Below are 18613 nucleotides of genomic sequence, written 5' to 3'. Positions count from 1 at the left end.
GGGGTTGGGTGTCTTTATCAGTAGCTGTTTCTGGTTACGCCTCATAAACCCCTGATTTCTGTATTCAGGAGAGGAATACAGGAAGTGCCTGCTTGGCAGTGCTGCTGTCAGGGTTGCAGTAACGCATTAAAATAAAGCTGTCTGGTAAGCGACCCTTCATGCACGCCAGCCAGCCCCCGTGGTGGGCGCGAGGCTCCCAGGCAGGTCCCTGCGTGGTGCCCAGGGCAGCCGCAAGGTCCCGGGCAGCAGTGAGGCCGTGCCTGCACCAGCGCGCTCACCCGAGGGAAGCGCCCCTCCAGCTCCACGCTCCCACCTCGCCCGCCAATCTCGTCCCGCCTCTGGCCCATCACGGGGCCGATGCACGAAGCTGTTCCTGGCCGGGAGGAGTAAACCCGGGATGTTCGTACGTCGCTCGTGCTGGAAGATGAGATGCTGAAGTGAAACTGGAGGCAGCCAGGCTCTTTTCTTTGGCACAGCGACCAAGGGAGATCATTCCTCAGGCAACAGAAAGTTTGAAATCAGCATAGCCAAGAGTGTGGGCAAGCCACACCGTTTCAGGCAGGAGAATCTCCTCCGCTCTGTTATTGGTGAGCTAAGTCCTGTTTCCTCTGCACAAAGGTGGCTAAATCTTAGTGAAGTCTTAGCAGCCGGCTCGGCCTCCGAGCGCCCTCTGGCACGGCGCTCCTGCACGCGAGGCCAAACGAGCCCCCATGCCCCGGAAACCCGCAGCCACAGGCCTGTCTGCCGTGTGCCCCATTTCCCAGAGCGCGAGAGCCCACGCTGCAGCAGGGAGCCCCGACGCGGGGCTGCCTTCGTCCTGCCTGCCCCTCCTCCTCCTCAGTTCAGGTGTGCCATCTAGTCACAGCAGTTAGTTTGTGCCTCTCGCCCTAGAGAGCTGAGGTAAGTGCTCAAGTGCTTAAAAGAAGACATTTCTCTTAAGAATTCCTGGGGAACTCTGCAAAGATATTAGCAATGTAAACCTCATCATGGGCAATGCTTTTACAGGCTTCATCTTGCCCACAGGGTTTTAAAAAAAAAAAAGCAGCAGCACTGACTGGCTCCTTGATGCTGCTCTTTGCTCAGTGTGATTTTAATTGCTGCTAGTCTAGAAATAGGGAGTAAGGAAAGAAAAAAAAAGAGAGAAGAAGAGAAACAAGCAGTTTCATTATGATACAAACAGGATATATTGTGACCAGCTGCAAAGGTGGAGGCAACAGAAAAAATGAGAATAAATTGAAAGAAATTATACAATTTGCACTGATGTTGAGGTTTATTCCTTCTGTGACTTATAGTAAAAGTATGTGAGAAAAATATTATTGGAAATATAGTTAAAATATTATTCTGAAGAAGGAAGTTTTATTAACAATTGAACAGGCAGATAAAACAATGTCAAAGTCTGGGTAACAGAGTTCTCTCTCTGCCTCTTTCTTCCCTTCTCTTTCTATCACTGTTTCTCTCCTTCCCCACCCAAGGCTGAAAGAATCATGTCCTTCTGTTCTTTTAAGTCGAATTAGGTACTCTGTTTTTAAAAAGTTGCAGGAAAAGTAATATATTTGCATAGGTTCTCAGTACAATGTGGTTTATGCAGCTGTATAGCTTTGTCCACTTGTATGCTATACAATTATTCCAGTTATGCTAGCTAACCAGATGTTCTGAGTTAACAAGTTTATTGTGCTTTATGGTTCTTGGAAAACATGTCAGATGTGAATGGTACCACTTCACAAATCCACAAGATTGCTGCAGGCAAGGACATATCTTTTAAATAGCTTTGCAACAATGTTAACAAGTAAAGAAAGACTGGAAGAGACGGTAAAAATTGTTAGTTGTATAAGAGAAATTAGAAGAGAAAAAAATGCAAGAGTAAACTGTAGCAGAACAGAAGCATTTAAATCAGTGAGTTAGACTGTAATGAGTAAAGACTAACAGTAGTTGAAAGTAAAACCCACATGAAAAAGCAAATCGAGAAGGCACCTTGCTGTGTGACTGGGAGAAGGACCGGGTGGGACATGCCTCCGACAAGAGGTGACCAGCGCTTGGGAAGCTATCAGCAGACAAGGGGCTATGGTGGGAGGAGGCAGCAAACAGACACACCCTGGGGATCCAGATGGCCGCTTCCGAATAGGTGCCGGGAAGGAGGGATGCAGAGTCCCACCCCGGTCTGTGGCAGCGCCAGCTCCCGCTCGTGGCACAGCTGGTTTCTGATACCCCTTCTAATAGGTACGTGGGGCTGAGGGAGGTCTTGCACCTACAGAAGTATAAACTGAGCACGTACGACAAATCAACCATTGACTTAGTCAGACGAGAGCTTCCCAGGCATTGCTGCCTCTAGCACGCAACAGTAGGGCACAAAAAACAAGCAAATCCCAAATTTCCAGCACAACCCCCCCCCCCCCAAATGACCAAACAAAGGCAAGGGCAGTGACTTCTCCAGACTTACTACAGTATAGAGATGAATTTGACTCCAGTTAATTCATTTTTATTTTGGTGAGGTAATGCCAAGCCAAGTTTTCATTGCATGTTAACTTTATGAGTTTCCACCTCAACAGAGTTATGTTGCTGCGTGCAATGCATTTGAGACTAATGGCACTCTGCTTTTGAGGGTAGAGGAGTATTTGTGGTGCTCCAGTGGCTCAGGGATATCTTATTGTAAGGTTGGTAGTACAAAGATGAAAAAAATGATTCCCAGAAATTTTGCTGAACAACGGTTCAGGTGAAAATAAACTCACCCATTTTCCCAGCACTTCTCCACCTTGCAGATCCACATGTTTGTTTACAGAGGGATGATCAGTATTTCACAGTTCAGCCTGGTGTTTCTGATCCGGTTACTAAAGAGCTCCTCCCCAGGGAGCCCCGTTACGACAGCTGTACCCAGTTAGTTTAATGCCCTCTAGTGTTGGTTCGCATTATAGCATGTTATTCGTTCAGCTGCTTCTCCAGCTGTCAGCTATAACTAAACCATTTTTAGCACTTGCAAAACGCCAAATTCCATGAAAAAGCGTTTATGTGGGTGATTAATTTTAAGTGCATGACAAGTCCCATTAATCTTTTATTTGCTGGATTTTTTTTTCCATTTGCTTAGCATTTTGCAGGATCAAACCACAAAAGATGAAAATGACATAAAAAGGCATCACCAAGAAATCTGCTCAAAAATCGGGGCCTACCTGGCTCCTCTCTCTCCCCAGCCCTCAGAGAGGGCAGTGGCTGAGCCAGCTGTAGTTTGCAGCCCACCAGCTGGCTCTTGCTTTCTGTCACCACAAGAAGGGAGCAATCCAGTGGCAACAGATTCAGAACATCACTAACACACTTTCAATTCATGCTTACAGTTCTGGATAAGGGATAACTGAAAATAATTAGAGAAAGCAGAATTAATGGACTGCAGTCCACACTTTTTCTGTAGCCAAGTTGCAGAAAACAGGTTGTAATGGTGGATGAACACTTGGAAGAATTAACTGATAAAATGCTTCTAAGGTGAATGCGCCAATTCCTGCAAAATTGTTGCCAGGCTAAAATAATCAAGTCTTCTGCTGTGAAATAAGTTATACCAGTGGCAGCAGCTATACAAAGTGTTCTGCTAACAAGAATCATGCTGGTTACAAATCTTGCCCCCTCACATCTCCAGCCAACATCACATAGCATGAATCTGTCCTATCTGCAACCTTAGCAAGATTTTTTCTATGCATTTGTAGTGCCTGATACCTTGTCAGCTCTAAATATTATTTGGCACAAAGTTTTTAGCCTGCTTCAGGTAGAAAATGATGCAGCCTAATTCCCTCATTATGAAGAAATAAGGTATGAGGAAGAGAGGGTATGGGCCAAACAGCATGTGACCACAGAAAGGTTTCATTTCTTTTGGCTGTAGTCAGAATTTCACACACACACACACACACCCAAACAAGCTGCTCATTTTCTTTTCCTGCCAGCAGTGCAGGGGTGCAGCAAGCATGAAGAGGTGGTTAGCTTTTCCTGTTAGCTTGATCAGATCAGTCTAAGTGCACTTTTTCTAGTTCAGCTTTTTTGAAATAGATACTACATTGTCTATGCATCACTGCCATGCTGAGTGGTTAGGCTCTTCTTTAAATGCTCACAGTGCCTGAGAGTGGCTCAGCAAACTGCTGCAGATGAGCAGCCCCTTCACTGAAATGAACTCTCTTGCCACTAAATGCAGCAGCAAAAACTGACACTGAGAAATGTAGCACTTTCTAACTACAGAGTTGGTTACGCACAGTAGGACTTGAGCAGGCATGAGCTTGGTACGAGAATCCACTCGTCATGTATTAGTTTTCTGGCTTGTGAGCTAGGTGTGCTCTGCGGTAGCAGTTTGCTTATTTTTGCAAGTCAGATCAGCTTGAAGCCTTAGCAAAACACAAACAGAAAGCAAAGGTGTGACACTAGATCTGTGAGCTTAAAAGAAGGAAAAACTGTTAATGCTTCATTTGCTATGAAAAGGTGGCATTTACTATATGCTATGGCAGGTATTGTGCCATGGAGGAACTGAATTGTCAGTCACCTCTCAATATGTAGCCAGGATATGTATTTGTAGGCTCACCAGAAGCACTTGCAGAGCACCAGGATGTGAGTGGGATGCACATAAAAGGGTCTTGTTTTCAAACATGCTTAGGTAACATAAAAATACTTTTCAAAGGCAACTTCTGCACTTTATCTAGTTATCAGGAAGTCAAGAGGGCTTCTGACATTTGTAAGTCCTTTTCACATAAGGGTTATTTGCTGTGCCAGCCTTTTTTTTTTCTTTCATGTGCATGCAAACCAGAATCATCAATGAACTCAGTGTCACTACTGTGCATGGTAGAGATGACATACTGGTTTACACACACATACATAATCTTTTTTCGGTCATTCTTGATTGGGATCTTTGTTGATGTTCTTAGTCATGAGAATGAACAGTTGTGTTTCACCCCTCTCATTTTTTTATTCTTCTGGGTAGGAAGAAGTTGCTCATTTGCACATGTTCTCAAGGACACAGGGGTTATGACCAGTGAAATCAGCCTGTCTGCTCATTTGGTAGAATCAGTTCCTTGCTTGGTTTGCCCTACTGTGAAGTTGCTGTTTTCAGTCAAAATTGCAAATTTTTGCCAAATATCTTCCAACTTCTGTTCAAGAAAAATGTGATCAAAGAATTTTAAATTATTGTTTGTTTTGGATATACTGTTTCTCTGGTGGACTTGCACTTACTCCTTTTCATGCTGTTTTTGCTGTGAAACTTCTATGTAAAAACATGTGCACTGATGTTCTAAAAAAATCAGTCTGGTGTTGTGTCCGGATTAGTTGAAATATAAGATTCATTTTGGATTGGAACCAAAACATTCTGATGTCTTTGGCTGAATAACTGTATTTCCCACAAAGTCACAAGAGGCAGAGAAATCCTGTGAGATTGCAGTTCCATTGCATACTATAGATCTACTGAACAAAGACACTATGGTACTGTGGAAAATCCAAAGATTTCCTATGCAGCATACACATATACTTGTGAGTCAAGTACTTCCTTCCATTCCTAAACTGTCTCAAAAAAGAAAGCATAACTTTGAAACTTTTGAGTGTTAAGTCTGTGGATGGACTGATGCATAGCCACCTTTTTATACTGTATGGAGTCCAGCAAATTTCCAGAGGCTTATGTGTTTAGTATTGAAGTTCCAAAGTAGTTTAAAATGACACAATTATATCCAAGAAGAAACAGAATAGGGACCAACTTACTTGGTTACTCTAGGGATATGTAAACAAAGGGTAAATATTTACATATTTTTCTCAAGTTTATAAAACAAAAAGTAAAACGTAAGCAGCTTCATAAGATGCAGGAAAATGGTTGTTATTTTAAGGAAATGCCTCACTATGGTTATGCTATATCCAACCACAGAGCAAAAGGAAGCAAACAATTTCCATGATTGTTGAGCTGTTTTCAGTGTACATTTCCTTCTATCCTAGCATGTAATACTAAGCCTTGCAAAGTTTAGTAACAGTCTCTTCTGACTATCTAAAAACAAACCACCATCATGAAACAAAATACCACTGCACTGAAAAAAGTTCCAATTAAGTCATAAATCTTAAAACCAATCCCCAGCATACGACTACAGGAAGAGCATGGACGACTTTTCGGCCAGCAAGAAGCAGCTGTTTTTTGTCATCTTTGTTTAAGATGAACCTGTTTTTTTGTGAAAAACAAAGCAACCCCCAATATAATATTAAACAAAATGAGAATGTATCTGAATATGCCACATACACTTTTGAGGTTTTTCAGCCTTACAAACTATATATATGTATATTCTTACTTCCTCATGTACTTATACAGAAACTGCCAAATACTTGATAACAAAAATCTGTAGAGTGCCTGGTAATTCAATATTTAATTATGCTTAAGTCCATTAGAGAACAGATACAAAATGGCAAAAGATCATGGTTAGAAAGAAGATTCTCACCGTCACTGTATCTGCAGAAAGATTAGGTTTCTTATTGCTTGTGATGGACTGAAGACAGCTTTTATCCATTGCTGTTCTCAGCGGATCACTGTTGCAAATCCTACATTAAACCAATTGTTACTTAATCTAATTTCCATTTTCCTGTAAAATGCATCTACACATTTGTCTCTAAAACTGATTTCCTGTTATTTGACTTTGGAATCTTTTACTACAAAAGAAAGCTACAGAATGAAGTTAGCTGTTAGGCTCTACCTTACAGCAATTTTAGCAGATATGGATACAAAGTAAAATACAAAAATCATCCAGACTTGGCAGAGATAAAGGACATTTCCAAGACCTAATCATGTGCATAATGACTAATCACATGCAGGAAAACACACTTGCAAACTGCAAAACAGGATGCTGAATACTGCTTTTTCAGTATATTTTCTGCGGTGCCATTCAACATTGATTTATTGTGAAATCTGGATCTAAAAATACCACAGTCCAAAACGTAGTCCCAGCCAAGATACTGAGTGTATACTAGTGGTAGGAACACTGAAAGAAAAGCTTGTTCTAGTTGCTGAAAAATATTTTCTGTGACAAATTTCAATAATCAAAAGCTGTTTTTCATTTGTTCAAATTCCTAAGATCATACAAAGTGTTTTGAAGTGGAATATATAAAAATGTAAAATATACAGTTTCAGGGTGGATAATTCAAAAAATAAAAACAAATAGGAGAAAACATTGCTTGGGAAGATATTTTCACTTTGGTCATGAAGTAATGGATAGATGGTTCCATAAATGACAATCTAGTCAACCTAAAATAGGATTTCATAAAACCCCTACAATAAATTGAATTAAAAATATTAAAGGATTTGGTTGAAAAAGGAGTTTATTTGAAAAACACTCAACTGCTTTTATTAAAAAATTATTTTTCTGTTCTAAACTAACTTATATACATACACTATACACATGCATATGCTGTTGAATTGCGCATTAACTATAATGAATCCAGACAACTATGTATTATACAACAACTTGATCTAAGGCTCTGCATTTCTTGGATATAATATATATTTTTTTCTGAAATTGTCTAAAAATTAAGCAAGTCTAAGAGACATTATCTCAATGCATTGCTAGCAATTTCCTGTAGACACTGTTATTCACATTACTGGAGCAGGTACCCCTTCTACTAGTGGTCGACATTGACTGGCCACTGCTGTTACTACTGTTAGAATCAAAAGTCTCTTTACAACTGAAGAGACTGACAAGTTGCCTCTGATATTGAGAAGAAGCATAGTAGTAAATAAAGGGATCAATGCAACAACTAATGCTGCTGATACAAACACAGAGTAGATAGGCAAAGTAGAGATACTCTAAACTGTTGTCATAAGAAAAATGTATATAGTGAATTAATAGGAGGACATTTGTTGGTCCAAAACAAGTAACAAAAACAGAAAAAACAGCTACACACAAGAGCAAGGCACGTTTCTTCTTATCTTCTTTTGCAACAATACTAGAAGAACTAAGACATCGAATGATACACAGGTAGCAGATGGTGGAAATTATAAATGGCCCTACAAAGAAAATAAAAGAGAAGATCGAGAAGAAATGGACGTAATAGTTGTGAAGTTCAGATTCTTTTAGCACATCATGACAGGTAGTTATATTTAACTTGGGTATTTCCATAGTTTGCTCTCTGATGAGAAAAGGTATAACCCCAGCTATTGCCACTAGCCATATGATGAAACAAGTCACGGAGGCACGTGTTAATGTACGCCATGAAAGAGACTGGATGGGATACACCACTGCTAAGAAGCGATCAAAGCTTATGCTCGTCATAAGCATTATTGAACAGTACATGTTACAGTAGAAGGCAGCAGTGATGAAACGGCACATTTCAGGTCCAAATACCCAGTTGTTTCCAGAAAAATGATATGTAATCTTAAAAGGAAGCACGCTTACAAACAGTACATCTGCTATGGCCAAATTCAGCATGTATATTACAGCTGGCTTTTCAATTTTCATTTTTTTCAAAAACACAAGTATTGCTGTAATGTTCAGAGGGAGACTCAGCATAACCACTAATGCGTAAACTGAAGGAACAAAACGTGTCAGCCATGGACTAGTGAGATATCTTTCCGTTTCTGCTGATACTGTTTGTTGTTTATTTAGAGACGAATTAATCTGATTGATGGATGCTGATCCAACTTCTGTGTCGTTTTCAGTATCATTTTCAATGTCTTCAATAGGTATGGGGTCATAACGGTTATTCAGGTCAGGTATTAAGAAAGTTCTGCCCCTTATGCTGCTGCTGTTATATATAACGGCTGAAAAATAAAAAAGTATAAAGATTAATAAGTAAATATTTACTTACTAAGGGGAAGCCAAAACATCTTGCAAAAAAGGAAAGCTAAGACGGCATTAGCAACACAAAGCAAAAAGGTCAATTCCTTACTCAGAGCATGGACTACGCACACATTTCTCCACCTCTTTTTGTCTTTGCTCCCTGTTACAAGTTTGGATAAGACAGATACCCCTCCTTTATCTCCTATCTCTTTGCTTGTAAACTCTTTATGGCAAGGACTAAACTCTGTGCTTAGCAGCCCAATCTTTTCTACATTCTCTATAACCTACCTTAACACAAATACAGCAATAAATTTGCCACCTTTAGTTTTCTTTGCCAGATGTTTCCACTGAAAATATCCTACCCAATCCTACTGCAACATCAAGACATGCAGCAGCAGTCTTCAAACAGCTTTTTATTGCTGACATGAATCAGACTTTTGCCTGCATCAAACAGGTGGCCACACATTTCACTGAAGTACTTTTTCTCAGTTCTACTTCTCATAATACACATTGTGCATCTAGGACAGAGCCTTTGGGGCACTTCTGAAACCTGCCACTAGCGTTCCCTGGCCGCGAGGGTGTTCTGCAGTAAGGGGTAGTGACTGTGACAAAGAAGAAAGTGTCCAGAGAGACATCAGTGCCTTTTGAATGTAGCTGTAGCAAATCATGAATTTTTTGTTACAAAGTGTTGTCAGTGTGCATTTGGGCTTATTTATGTAAAATGAACCAAAAAAAAAAAAAAGGTAGAAGAGCTACTTTAGACACTATTTCAGCAAAACAATTTGTATGGAGACATACCCTGGAAGACCATCAGTTTTCAAATTTGACTTAACCTACTTTGGTGCAGAATCATTCACACATACTATGGGCAGACAGAAGTGACCTCTATCTAGTAACTGTTCATCCACATAGCTGCATAACTGATCCTTTTCTGACTCTTAGACTATTAAAATAAAAATTAAGTTGTGTTAGCTTATATCACTTAGCTAAAAGTACTTCAGCATGATTCACCTGTCAAAGGAAGCTATTCCAAGTTAGCAAGTGTTTGCTCTAAAGTAATTCAAATCAGTTTCTTAGGCGGATGAGAATAGCTGGTAACTAAAGCAACTTAAGGACTCATGTGGCAAAGAGACAGAGTGGCTGCAGCTTTAAGCACCCAGCTATCACCCTGTGTAAGCAGGCTGTGGGAGAGGGTCCTTGTCCAGCTTGAATTTTGGTAAAATTCAGACTTGGCTGCTGGATGAGATCAGAGGAGTGATATGCATATTCTAGGATTTTTAGTTTTAAAAACTGCTGTACTATAGGTATCATGCTGTATCATGGCAGCATTCTGGGGGAACAACAGAGGGAGCATGTCTGAAATAACGGTTTTGGTATGCAACATGGCTAGACTGCTACATTTACAGGCCAGAAAAAAGGACGCTGGATGAGAACTCAAGTCTGGGAGCTTGTTGCATAGACTGAACTATCGTTGTACAGACTGAGCTATTTAGTGTAGACTACTGAAACCAAAATGGCACAGAAGTATGTGGGATTCAGTATGCAGTGTTTGCACAGAAGGGCACTAAGCCAAGTTGTAAAAGGTTCTACTCTGCATTATAAAAGAGAACATTAACAAAAGGCAAAATTATAGAGCCTTAATCTTTAATGTTATTTTAAAAGTTTAGTCCAAACAGCTGGATAGCTCCAGGAGTCAGCTTTTAGTTCAGCAGTTTGGATGCAGCGTAATTTATATTTAACACCTCTAGCTTTATCCATCATCCAAGCACTATTCTGTGGTTAACACTGAATACTTAGGTGATTTACAGTACTTGATTATTAAAATTGAAACCTGTCACAACTGACACCATTGGTATTGGTCTCTGTTGTGAGGATGATAATTATATTTGCATGAAGATGAATCTAATTACTCATGCTTGGAGGCAAGTCTCCATGGTAAGGTGGAGAGACATCAGCAGGAGTGGTGAAAAAGCTTGGGTAGTACCTCCGTACTTTATCCGCGGTACCCACTTGCTTTATGAATTCAAGACTTTGAAAGCTCTGAATATGCATTTCCTCCATTCCCATATCCAGAATAGAAGATTTCTGAAATGCAAGATAATGATGATCCTAGTCCCTGAAGCTTGGCACGTCCTCCTTAATTCCTCCAACACTGAAGAACAACGTGGAGAACCAAAGGAAGAGGTGACATGTTTTCGTGTGACAAAGGCACAATTTGGGGCAACTCAGTTGTGAGTGGACTCGATGAGAGGGAGGACAGACCTGTGTTTGGAGAAGGGGATTGCATTACCAGCATAGCTCTGCATGCCAGGGGAAACAAGCTGCTTCTTGCATTATCCCAGTAACCCTGAACTTTGAAGGGCTTCCCTTGTGCTTCTGCCTCACCTTGGCTAGTGGTGCTGCAGGGAAGCCACAAGGGAAGTGCTGGTGTGTCTCACTTTCTGAGCATTAGTGTGCAAACGAGCAAGAATGCAGAATCTTAATGATTTGGAACTAAGTCAACTTCCCATGAAAATTCTTGACCATGTTTTGACCCCTTCCCAACAGTGATTCATTAGAACAACATGAAAATACATTATAGGAGAAAAACGATGATTGGCTGAGTTACCTTTTATCAAACAGTTGGCTTTTATCTTAGCTATCGTTTATAATGATAGTTACTTACAACATTGCTAATAATTTTAATTATATCCTGAATTCTTGGAGCAAGCTTATTTACAAGATGAGTTTTATATGAAAGTTTTTAGACTCTATGTTACTCCATTATCAAACTTTTAAAAAAACAGAATTCTATTACACTAACTGAGGACAAAAAAATTTGTAAGTAATTTTAATACAATTAAAATTCTCAGAAATAATACTTTAGTTTAGGGAGAACCATAACCTACTCCTTGTATAAGTGAAGATGTTCTAAGTTCAGAACTGAACTCAACCTTGGTGCTGTTACCACCTCCCTACTTTGTACTGTGATGGACCATGTCTCCATCTTGAGCTTAGATGATAGGTAAGGTACTACCTGGGAGTCAAGTCTATGGAAAAAAGGGAATACATCTATTAAAGCTAAATAGGTATCACCAACACTAAGCTTAAAGATGAACAACCTCAAACTTGCCATTTGTTTGCCACTTCATAATAGAGGAAGCAGAAATTTAAAGACTTTCATAATGAAATTCAATTTAATTTTAATATAAAGGAGTATAGCCAAATTTCATTTTTTTTCCTTGTCAACACCATTTCTTTCAAATGCACAGCATCTGTATATTATTACACCAAACAATAATGTACTTAGTTACTACCCTGAGGTTCCGGATTCCTTCTGTGTGAGTGTTTATTTTGAAAGAGCCAGCAATCTGAGCTTTATATAAAGAAGGGAAGAGCATGAAATGATGTCTAATTATTTCAAAAGATCTTAATGGACCTTGACAATAAATATATAAATGTCAGTAACAGAAAACAGGCTTTTCCTATAAGCTGAGATATTACAACAAAGTTAAGAAAGATACAGTAGGTCTACAGAAAAGAAATGATTTCAAAACTACTCTTCAAATGGTACAGCTATACCAGAATCTCATGCCAGAAATGCCTTTCTTGTTGTTTGAAAGCACTAGATATTATTTGTCTATAAAATATATTTGACTATAGCTTAAGTACTTTTAATAATACAAATCTGTTAGAACAGATGCAAAATTTTAACAGTGTAATAATCACAAATATTTAAACAGTCATCCTATTTTCACTAGGCTGTCATTCAGTTCCTTTGGAAGAGGTCAGACCTCATGGATTACTATTATTATTATTATTATTATTATTATTTTGACTAATAGAATTCTCACTGCTGATACGACAGTGCTAATAGCTGCAGCAAAGTACTTGTAAAATATAAATAGGTACAGTTTACTAACAACTAAGAAAGAACAGGATAAAACATTCAGGTTTTATCCCAATGGTGTGCAGGCAGGACACTCGACTACATACAGTCTTTCCTCTGCTCCTAATAAGGACTGTGAAAGGCAAAAGTTCAATAGAATCAGTACGATACTCAAAATGCCTACAACTCTCTTTTATTGCCTGTAGGCTTTGTCCTGATTCTCCAACGAGGATTTAGAGAAGTGATGTAGAGATCTCAGTACGTGGGATTTTTTTATTTTAACAATCTATACAGTGCTGTTTTCCATCATGTGCTACATTTTGCTGGTCTCCTGATCAGCATGTGCAAGTTATGCTCATCCTGAAAGGCACTGCTTTTTTATGGAGAGCGTTTTGCATTCATTTTATGTCTATTTTCATATGTAAGAGGCTACTGCGTGTACTATTCTGTGAAAGAAAAAGCTGAGAGCAAAAAGTAAAACAGACAAGTTCCAGTTGGCACATGGTCACACAAATACTAGCATTGGCACACAGGAAAGAGTGGAAATGTGTGGCCAGGGGTAGACACAAAAGCTTAGGCTTTCAGCTTATGGCAATGGCATGCACATATAACAGCTCCAGCCAATCTTAAACAGCACCCTACATTTCCTGAGAGCCAGAAGAAAATTCTGAAGTATTTTTGTAGACCCATAAATCCGGCCAGCGCTTTACAAACCAGCAACGTTTATGTGCCAGGGGATATTATTGTGAAGTGGAAAATTGAACATTAGGCTCTGACTCAAGCCAATTACATATATCCCTTCTTATGTGCTACTGGACAATTATTAATACTGATTTATGAGCATTACTGATGACAGCTGCATTCATACCATTGGCTTATAATGAAAAGGCCATTCCTTTTATCTCCCCTTTGGATAATCCTGCACTGATAAACATCTAGAATCTATATTACTAAGTGGACCATAAATTAGTTACAGAGTGAGAAGTGGAAGCCAGACACATTTCCAACAAGGTGAGACACAGTCTTGTAGGCCAGATGACAATTACTTGCTTTCATAAAAACAAATATATTTTCTTTTAAAAAATGTTTCTTTAGCACATATCTTCCTTTAAACTACTTGTGCTGCCCATGTGATGTAGTAGCAATATTGCACATTTTCCTAAAGCATCATTTTCTTGCAAGCAGGAGTCTGTTCCTTTTTACTTTCCTTCCTTTCCTCTTCTCAATAGTTTTTGACCACAGCTGCCCAATTCAAGCAATGGTAACATGTCTCTCTTTCCCTCTTTGCTCAGCTGTCAGCGTTCCACTACAGGAAAGTCTGGGCAAGTTCAGTCCTTAGCCAGTCACCGTGGCCTGCCCAGCCTTCAAAAGGCAGGACCTGGTGAGCCGATCAACAAGCACCTAGTGCCAACCCAGCCACTGCTTTTTGCCTCCCAGCAGGTCCATTAGAGATCACTGAGGTGAGAACTAAGGATAGTGAAGGGTCTAGGAAAAAGTGGGGGAGTAGTTGCAGGTGCTGTGAGAGCAAAGTGCAGGCCTGGGGACAGAGCAGTGCATGTGTGGGGGGAATGAAGTATGTAGTGATGGAAAGAGGGAGTTATCTGGGACCTTGGGAAAATGACATTCCAGGGGGAGTGGGTGTAGGGAGAGCAGGATGCATGTTTAGATGGTCAGGTTTCATTACTTCTACTGCTCCTGAAATTAATTGCTTTGACAGTAATGTAATACATGAACTATTTTGATCATAGCTTCCTAAGGAAGCAGCAAATAAACAGTATAATTGGGGGTGCTCTTTAATGAAGACTGTAATTGCAAAAGACAGGAAAACAAGTTTGAATGTTTCCATAAAATGGAATAATTGCATTCAAAAGAACAATCTTGTTCTATTATTAACTTGCATAGTTTGCAATTACCTCCCCCCCACCCCCTTTTTTAAGGACATTTTCCTTAGATTTCTAGTATGAAGGTGGTTATGGTCTCTTTATATCCATTTGCCCTTGTGCCGAGATGTTCTTTAGCTTAAATAATTTTCCCTCTCTGACATTCCCCTCCCAGCATAATTACAAAGACCAGCTATGTCACAGAATCACAGAATGGCTGAGGTTGGAAGGGACCTCTGGAGATCATCTAGTCCAACCCCCCTGTTCAAGCAGGGTCACCTAGAGCACGTTGCACAGGATCGCGTCCAGGCGGCTTTTGAATATCTCCAGAGAAGGAGACTCCACAACCTCTCTGGGCAACCTCTTCCAGTGCTCTGTCACCCTCACAGTGAAGAAGTGTTTTCTCATGTTCAGATGGAACTGTCTGTGTTTCGGTTTGTACCTGTTGCCTTGTGTCCTGTCGCTGGGCACCACTGAAAAGAGTCTGGTCCCATCCTCTTGACACCCTCCCTTCAGATATTTGTACACATTAATAAGATCTCCTCTCAGCCTTCTCTTCTCCAGGCTAAAGAGGCCCCGCTCTCTCAGCCTTTCCTCATAGTGGAGATGCTCCAGTCCCCTAATCATCTTTGCAGCCCCTTTGCTGGACTCTCTCCAGTAGTGCCACATCCCTCTTGTACTGGGGAGCCCAGAACTGGACACAGTACTCCAGATGTGGCCTCACCAGGGCTGAGTAGAGGGGGAGGATCACCTCCCTCGACCTGCTGGCAACACTCTTCCTGATGCACCCCAAGATACCGTTGGCCTTCTTGGCCACAAGGGCACATTGCTGCCTCATGCTTAACTTGGTGTCCACCAGCACTCCCAGGTCCTTCTCCACAGAGCTGCTTTCCAGCAGGTCAACCCCCAACCTGTACTGGTGCCTGGGGTTATTCCTCCCCAGGTGCAGGACCCTGCACTTGCCTTTGTTGAACTTCATGAGGTTCCTCTCCGCCCACCTCTCCAGCCTGTCCAAGTCTCTTTGAATGGCAGCACAGCCCTCTGGCGTATCAGCCACTCCTCCCAGTTTTGTATCATCAGCAAACTTGCTGAGGGTGCACTCTGTGCCTTCATCCAGGTCATTGATGAAGAAGTTGAACAAGACTGGACCCAGTACTGACCCCTGGGGGACACCGCTAGCTACAGGCCTCCAACTAGACTCTGCGCCACTGATCACAACTCTCTGAGCTCTGCCATTCAGCCAGTTCTCAATCCACCTCACTGTCCACTCATCTAAATCACACTTCCTGAGCTTGTCTATGAGGATGTTATGGGAGACAGTGTCAAAAGCCTTGCTGAAGTCACCTTTCCACCTTTGTTTTAGTAGATTAAGTATGCCATGATCTGAAATTTCCCCTCACCTGGCAGACACTCTAATCAGCCCTTCCATGCACTTAGAGTTTGAATTTTGTCTTCCCAGCAGGTATCTCAAGGGGCTAAGGCATGAATTCTTACCAGCTATTTGTATAGGATCATTATGGGATCCAAGCAAATGCAGCTCTCAGATTACTTTGTACTTCTCCTTTTTGATTTTGTTTTTTTACAGCCATATCACAACGTAAACTGCTAATTTGCACTCAGGTCTTTCTCCTTTTGTTCTCCAGTGTTAAACTCAGTTTAACAGAAATCTTTGCTATCTCTAAATACATAATCTCACTGTTTGTACTGTTGTACCTTTACCAGAAACCGGGGGATTATATAGCGAACACCATGTAGACATCATCTTCTGCACTCCTTCCCTCAGCATCTGCTGTGCTCAGACAAGTTCTGAGCTAGGCAGACCCAAAGGCTCACTAGTTGTAGCACTCATGTTGTCACACTTCTGTTAATTTAACTGAGATCTAAGTCACCAAACTCTGCTGGGGCAGATATTCTGATCTATTCTGTGTTGGCGGCTCTGCCCCGACTTTGCACTACCTACAAATTTGGCAAGCTCTCTAACTCCTGAAGTTGTTAACAAAAGGCAATGCCATTTTTTGGAGGAAATCCGCTAATACTTCTCTCCAGCCTGGTCGTTTCCTCCCATTGTAATTTGCGATTGCCTGGTCAGTTCTTCAGCCCTAGGGCAATTCTAAACCAGTCTTCATCTGTAATAACCTTACCTGTGCCACTGGGTCAGATGCCCTGCTGAAATCTATGCATTTCAGATCTATGATATTACCCTTTTTCAAAAAAATATTTCTCTTATCAGACAATGTTTGGCTGATACTGCTTTTTCAAGGCTAACGTTATGTTTTAGTCAATTTTCTATTTATTGCTATACCTTCATTCTGTCATTGAAAATTTAAAAGACTCCGCTCTAAAATTACAAAACAGAGGGCAAATCTAGGACAGTATTTTAAAACGTCAAGGAAAATATGATCTAAACCCCAAATTAAAACTTAAAAGCAGAACACCATGGCCCTGGCTCTGCACAGGTCAGCGATGCTATGTACCAATATATTTCGTTTATTTTTCTCTGCCGAAGGAAGCGGCTCGCTTGGACCAGGAGGCTCCGGCGAGCACTGCCAAGACAAACACCGCGGCACCGCTTTCCGGGAACGGCCCGCAGCACAACCAGCGCCCCGCCGCCGCCCTCCCTCCCCGCCTCGCCGGCCCGCGCGCGGCGGCGGCCGCCGTTGCTAACGGCCGCCGAGGACCGTCACCAGGAGACCCCCGAGGCGCAGGACACCGCCCCGGCCCCGGGCAGCTCCCCCGCGCGGGGCGGAGGAGGCGACTCACCAGCGCGGGCCGCCGCCGCGGCGGGCGGCGGGAGCGGGCAGCAGAGGAGCCCCAGGGCGCAGAGCAGCGCGGGCGGCGCCCGCAGCCCCATGGCCGCCGCGCAGCACCGGGCCGCGGAGCGCGCTCTGCTTCCGGCCCGTCCGGCCGGCGAGCGCAGGGCCAAAGCGAGGGAAGGCGAAGAGATGCGGTTATAAACCGCCGGGAGGGCGGCGCGGGGGTGGGGAAGGGCCGCCCTTCTCGGCCGCCGCGCCGAGGGGGGAGGCGGGGGCTCCTTCCTGCCGCGCTGCCGTGGGGCCGCCCCCGCCGGCGGGGAGCTCTTCCGCGGCGGCCCCGCGCCGAGGTCCGCTCACCGCCCCCGCGGGAAGACGAGGGCTGGAGCGGGGGAGTCGGCCCTGCGGCCAGGCCGGGCTGGGGAGAGCACTGCTCGGAGGGAGCCGGGGACCCCGTGGGGGGGGGGGGGTAGGCACGGGTCCCACGGGCAAGCAGCTGCAGGATTGCAAAAGGGCAGCGAAACCGCGGGCACGGCCTTGAGGTGTAGGAAAGTCAGGTACTAACTGCATGTCAGCCTTGGCCACGTGTTCTTCCTTGATGCTAGCTGGTAACAGAAAGAGAGAAGGGGTCAAGCACTTGGGCAGGTGGAGAAGACAGAAGTACAAATCAAAGGATTTTGCCAACTCTGAATTCTGTTACCAAGCTAGAAAGGTAATTTTTCTTAATGTAATTGAAATCACTTATATCCAGTTGCCACTGTGGGCTATAAGGCTAGTGAAAATAACTGCATTGTTTGTAATTGACTATAGACTGAACTAGTTAACTAAAAAAAAAATGATTCTAGAGGAGCTTAAAAAATTAAACCAACATTAATCTTTGATGTGTACTGGAAGAGCAAGAATCTCAAGAAATGGTTGGAAAAGATGAGGCCTAGCACAGAGACCGTACCTTCCATAGATGTCATTCCCTGGGAACAAAATAAGCTTCCGCACGTTAGATGTGGCTGGAAAATCACTGAGGAGTATCCTGTCCCCATTAGAACTAAACGTAGTATTTCACCGGATGTGTCTAAGTACACCACACAAAGCTGCATATCCAGGAATGACTTATTCACACACAGGCTGGAAAGGGCTATGAAAATCACACCAGCAGAACTCCAGCCTTTTGATACATTACCTCAGGCATCTGGTCTTGATTGACAGCTCACTGGTGCAGACTTACCTGCTCAGATTGAATTTGTCAGAAATATGCAGGAATTAGCCTCAAGTGTGTTACAGATAAAAAGGGAAGCAAAAAAACCCCACTGAACTGTGAATTTAATTTGTATTCAAGTACAATTCACTTTTCTCCACTGG

General features: G+C 42.3%; 1 protein-coding gene across 1 annotated transcript; it reads right to left on the bottom strand.

Moving 5' to 3' along the window:
* Nucleotides 1-2466: 2466 nt before the first annotated feature.
* Nucleotides 2467-17442, bottom strand: F2R (coagulation factor II thrombin receptor). The gene is made up of 2 exons (XM_067316025.1): nt 17268-17442; nt 2467-8740 (listed from the first exon to the last, which is right to left on the bottom strand). The coding sequence occupies exons 1-2, from the start codon at nt 17356-17358 to the stop codon at nt 7536-7538; spliced, it is 1296 nt and encodes a 431-aa protein (XP_067172126.1). The 5' UTR covers nt 17359-17442; the 3' UTR covers nt 2467-7535.
* Between the last annotated feature and the right edge of the window lie 1171 nt (nt 17443-18613).

The sequence above is a fragment of the Apteryx mantelli genome, chromosome Z (genome assembly GCF_036417845.1).
Source record: "Apteryx mantelli isolate bAptMan1 chromosome Z, bAptMan1.hap1, whole genome shotgun sequence".
Taxonomy (NCBI): domain Eukaryota; kingdom Metazoa; phylum Chordata; class Aves; order Apterygiformes; family Apterygidae; genus Apteryx; species Apteryx mantelli.
This window is presented reverse-complemented; position numbering and strand designations above follow the sequence as displayed.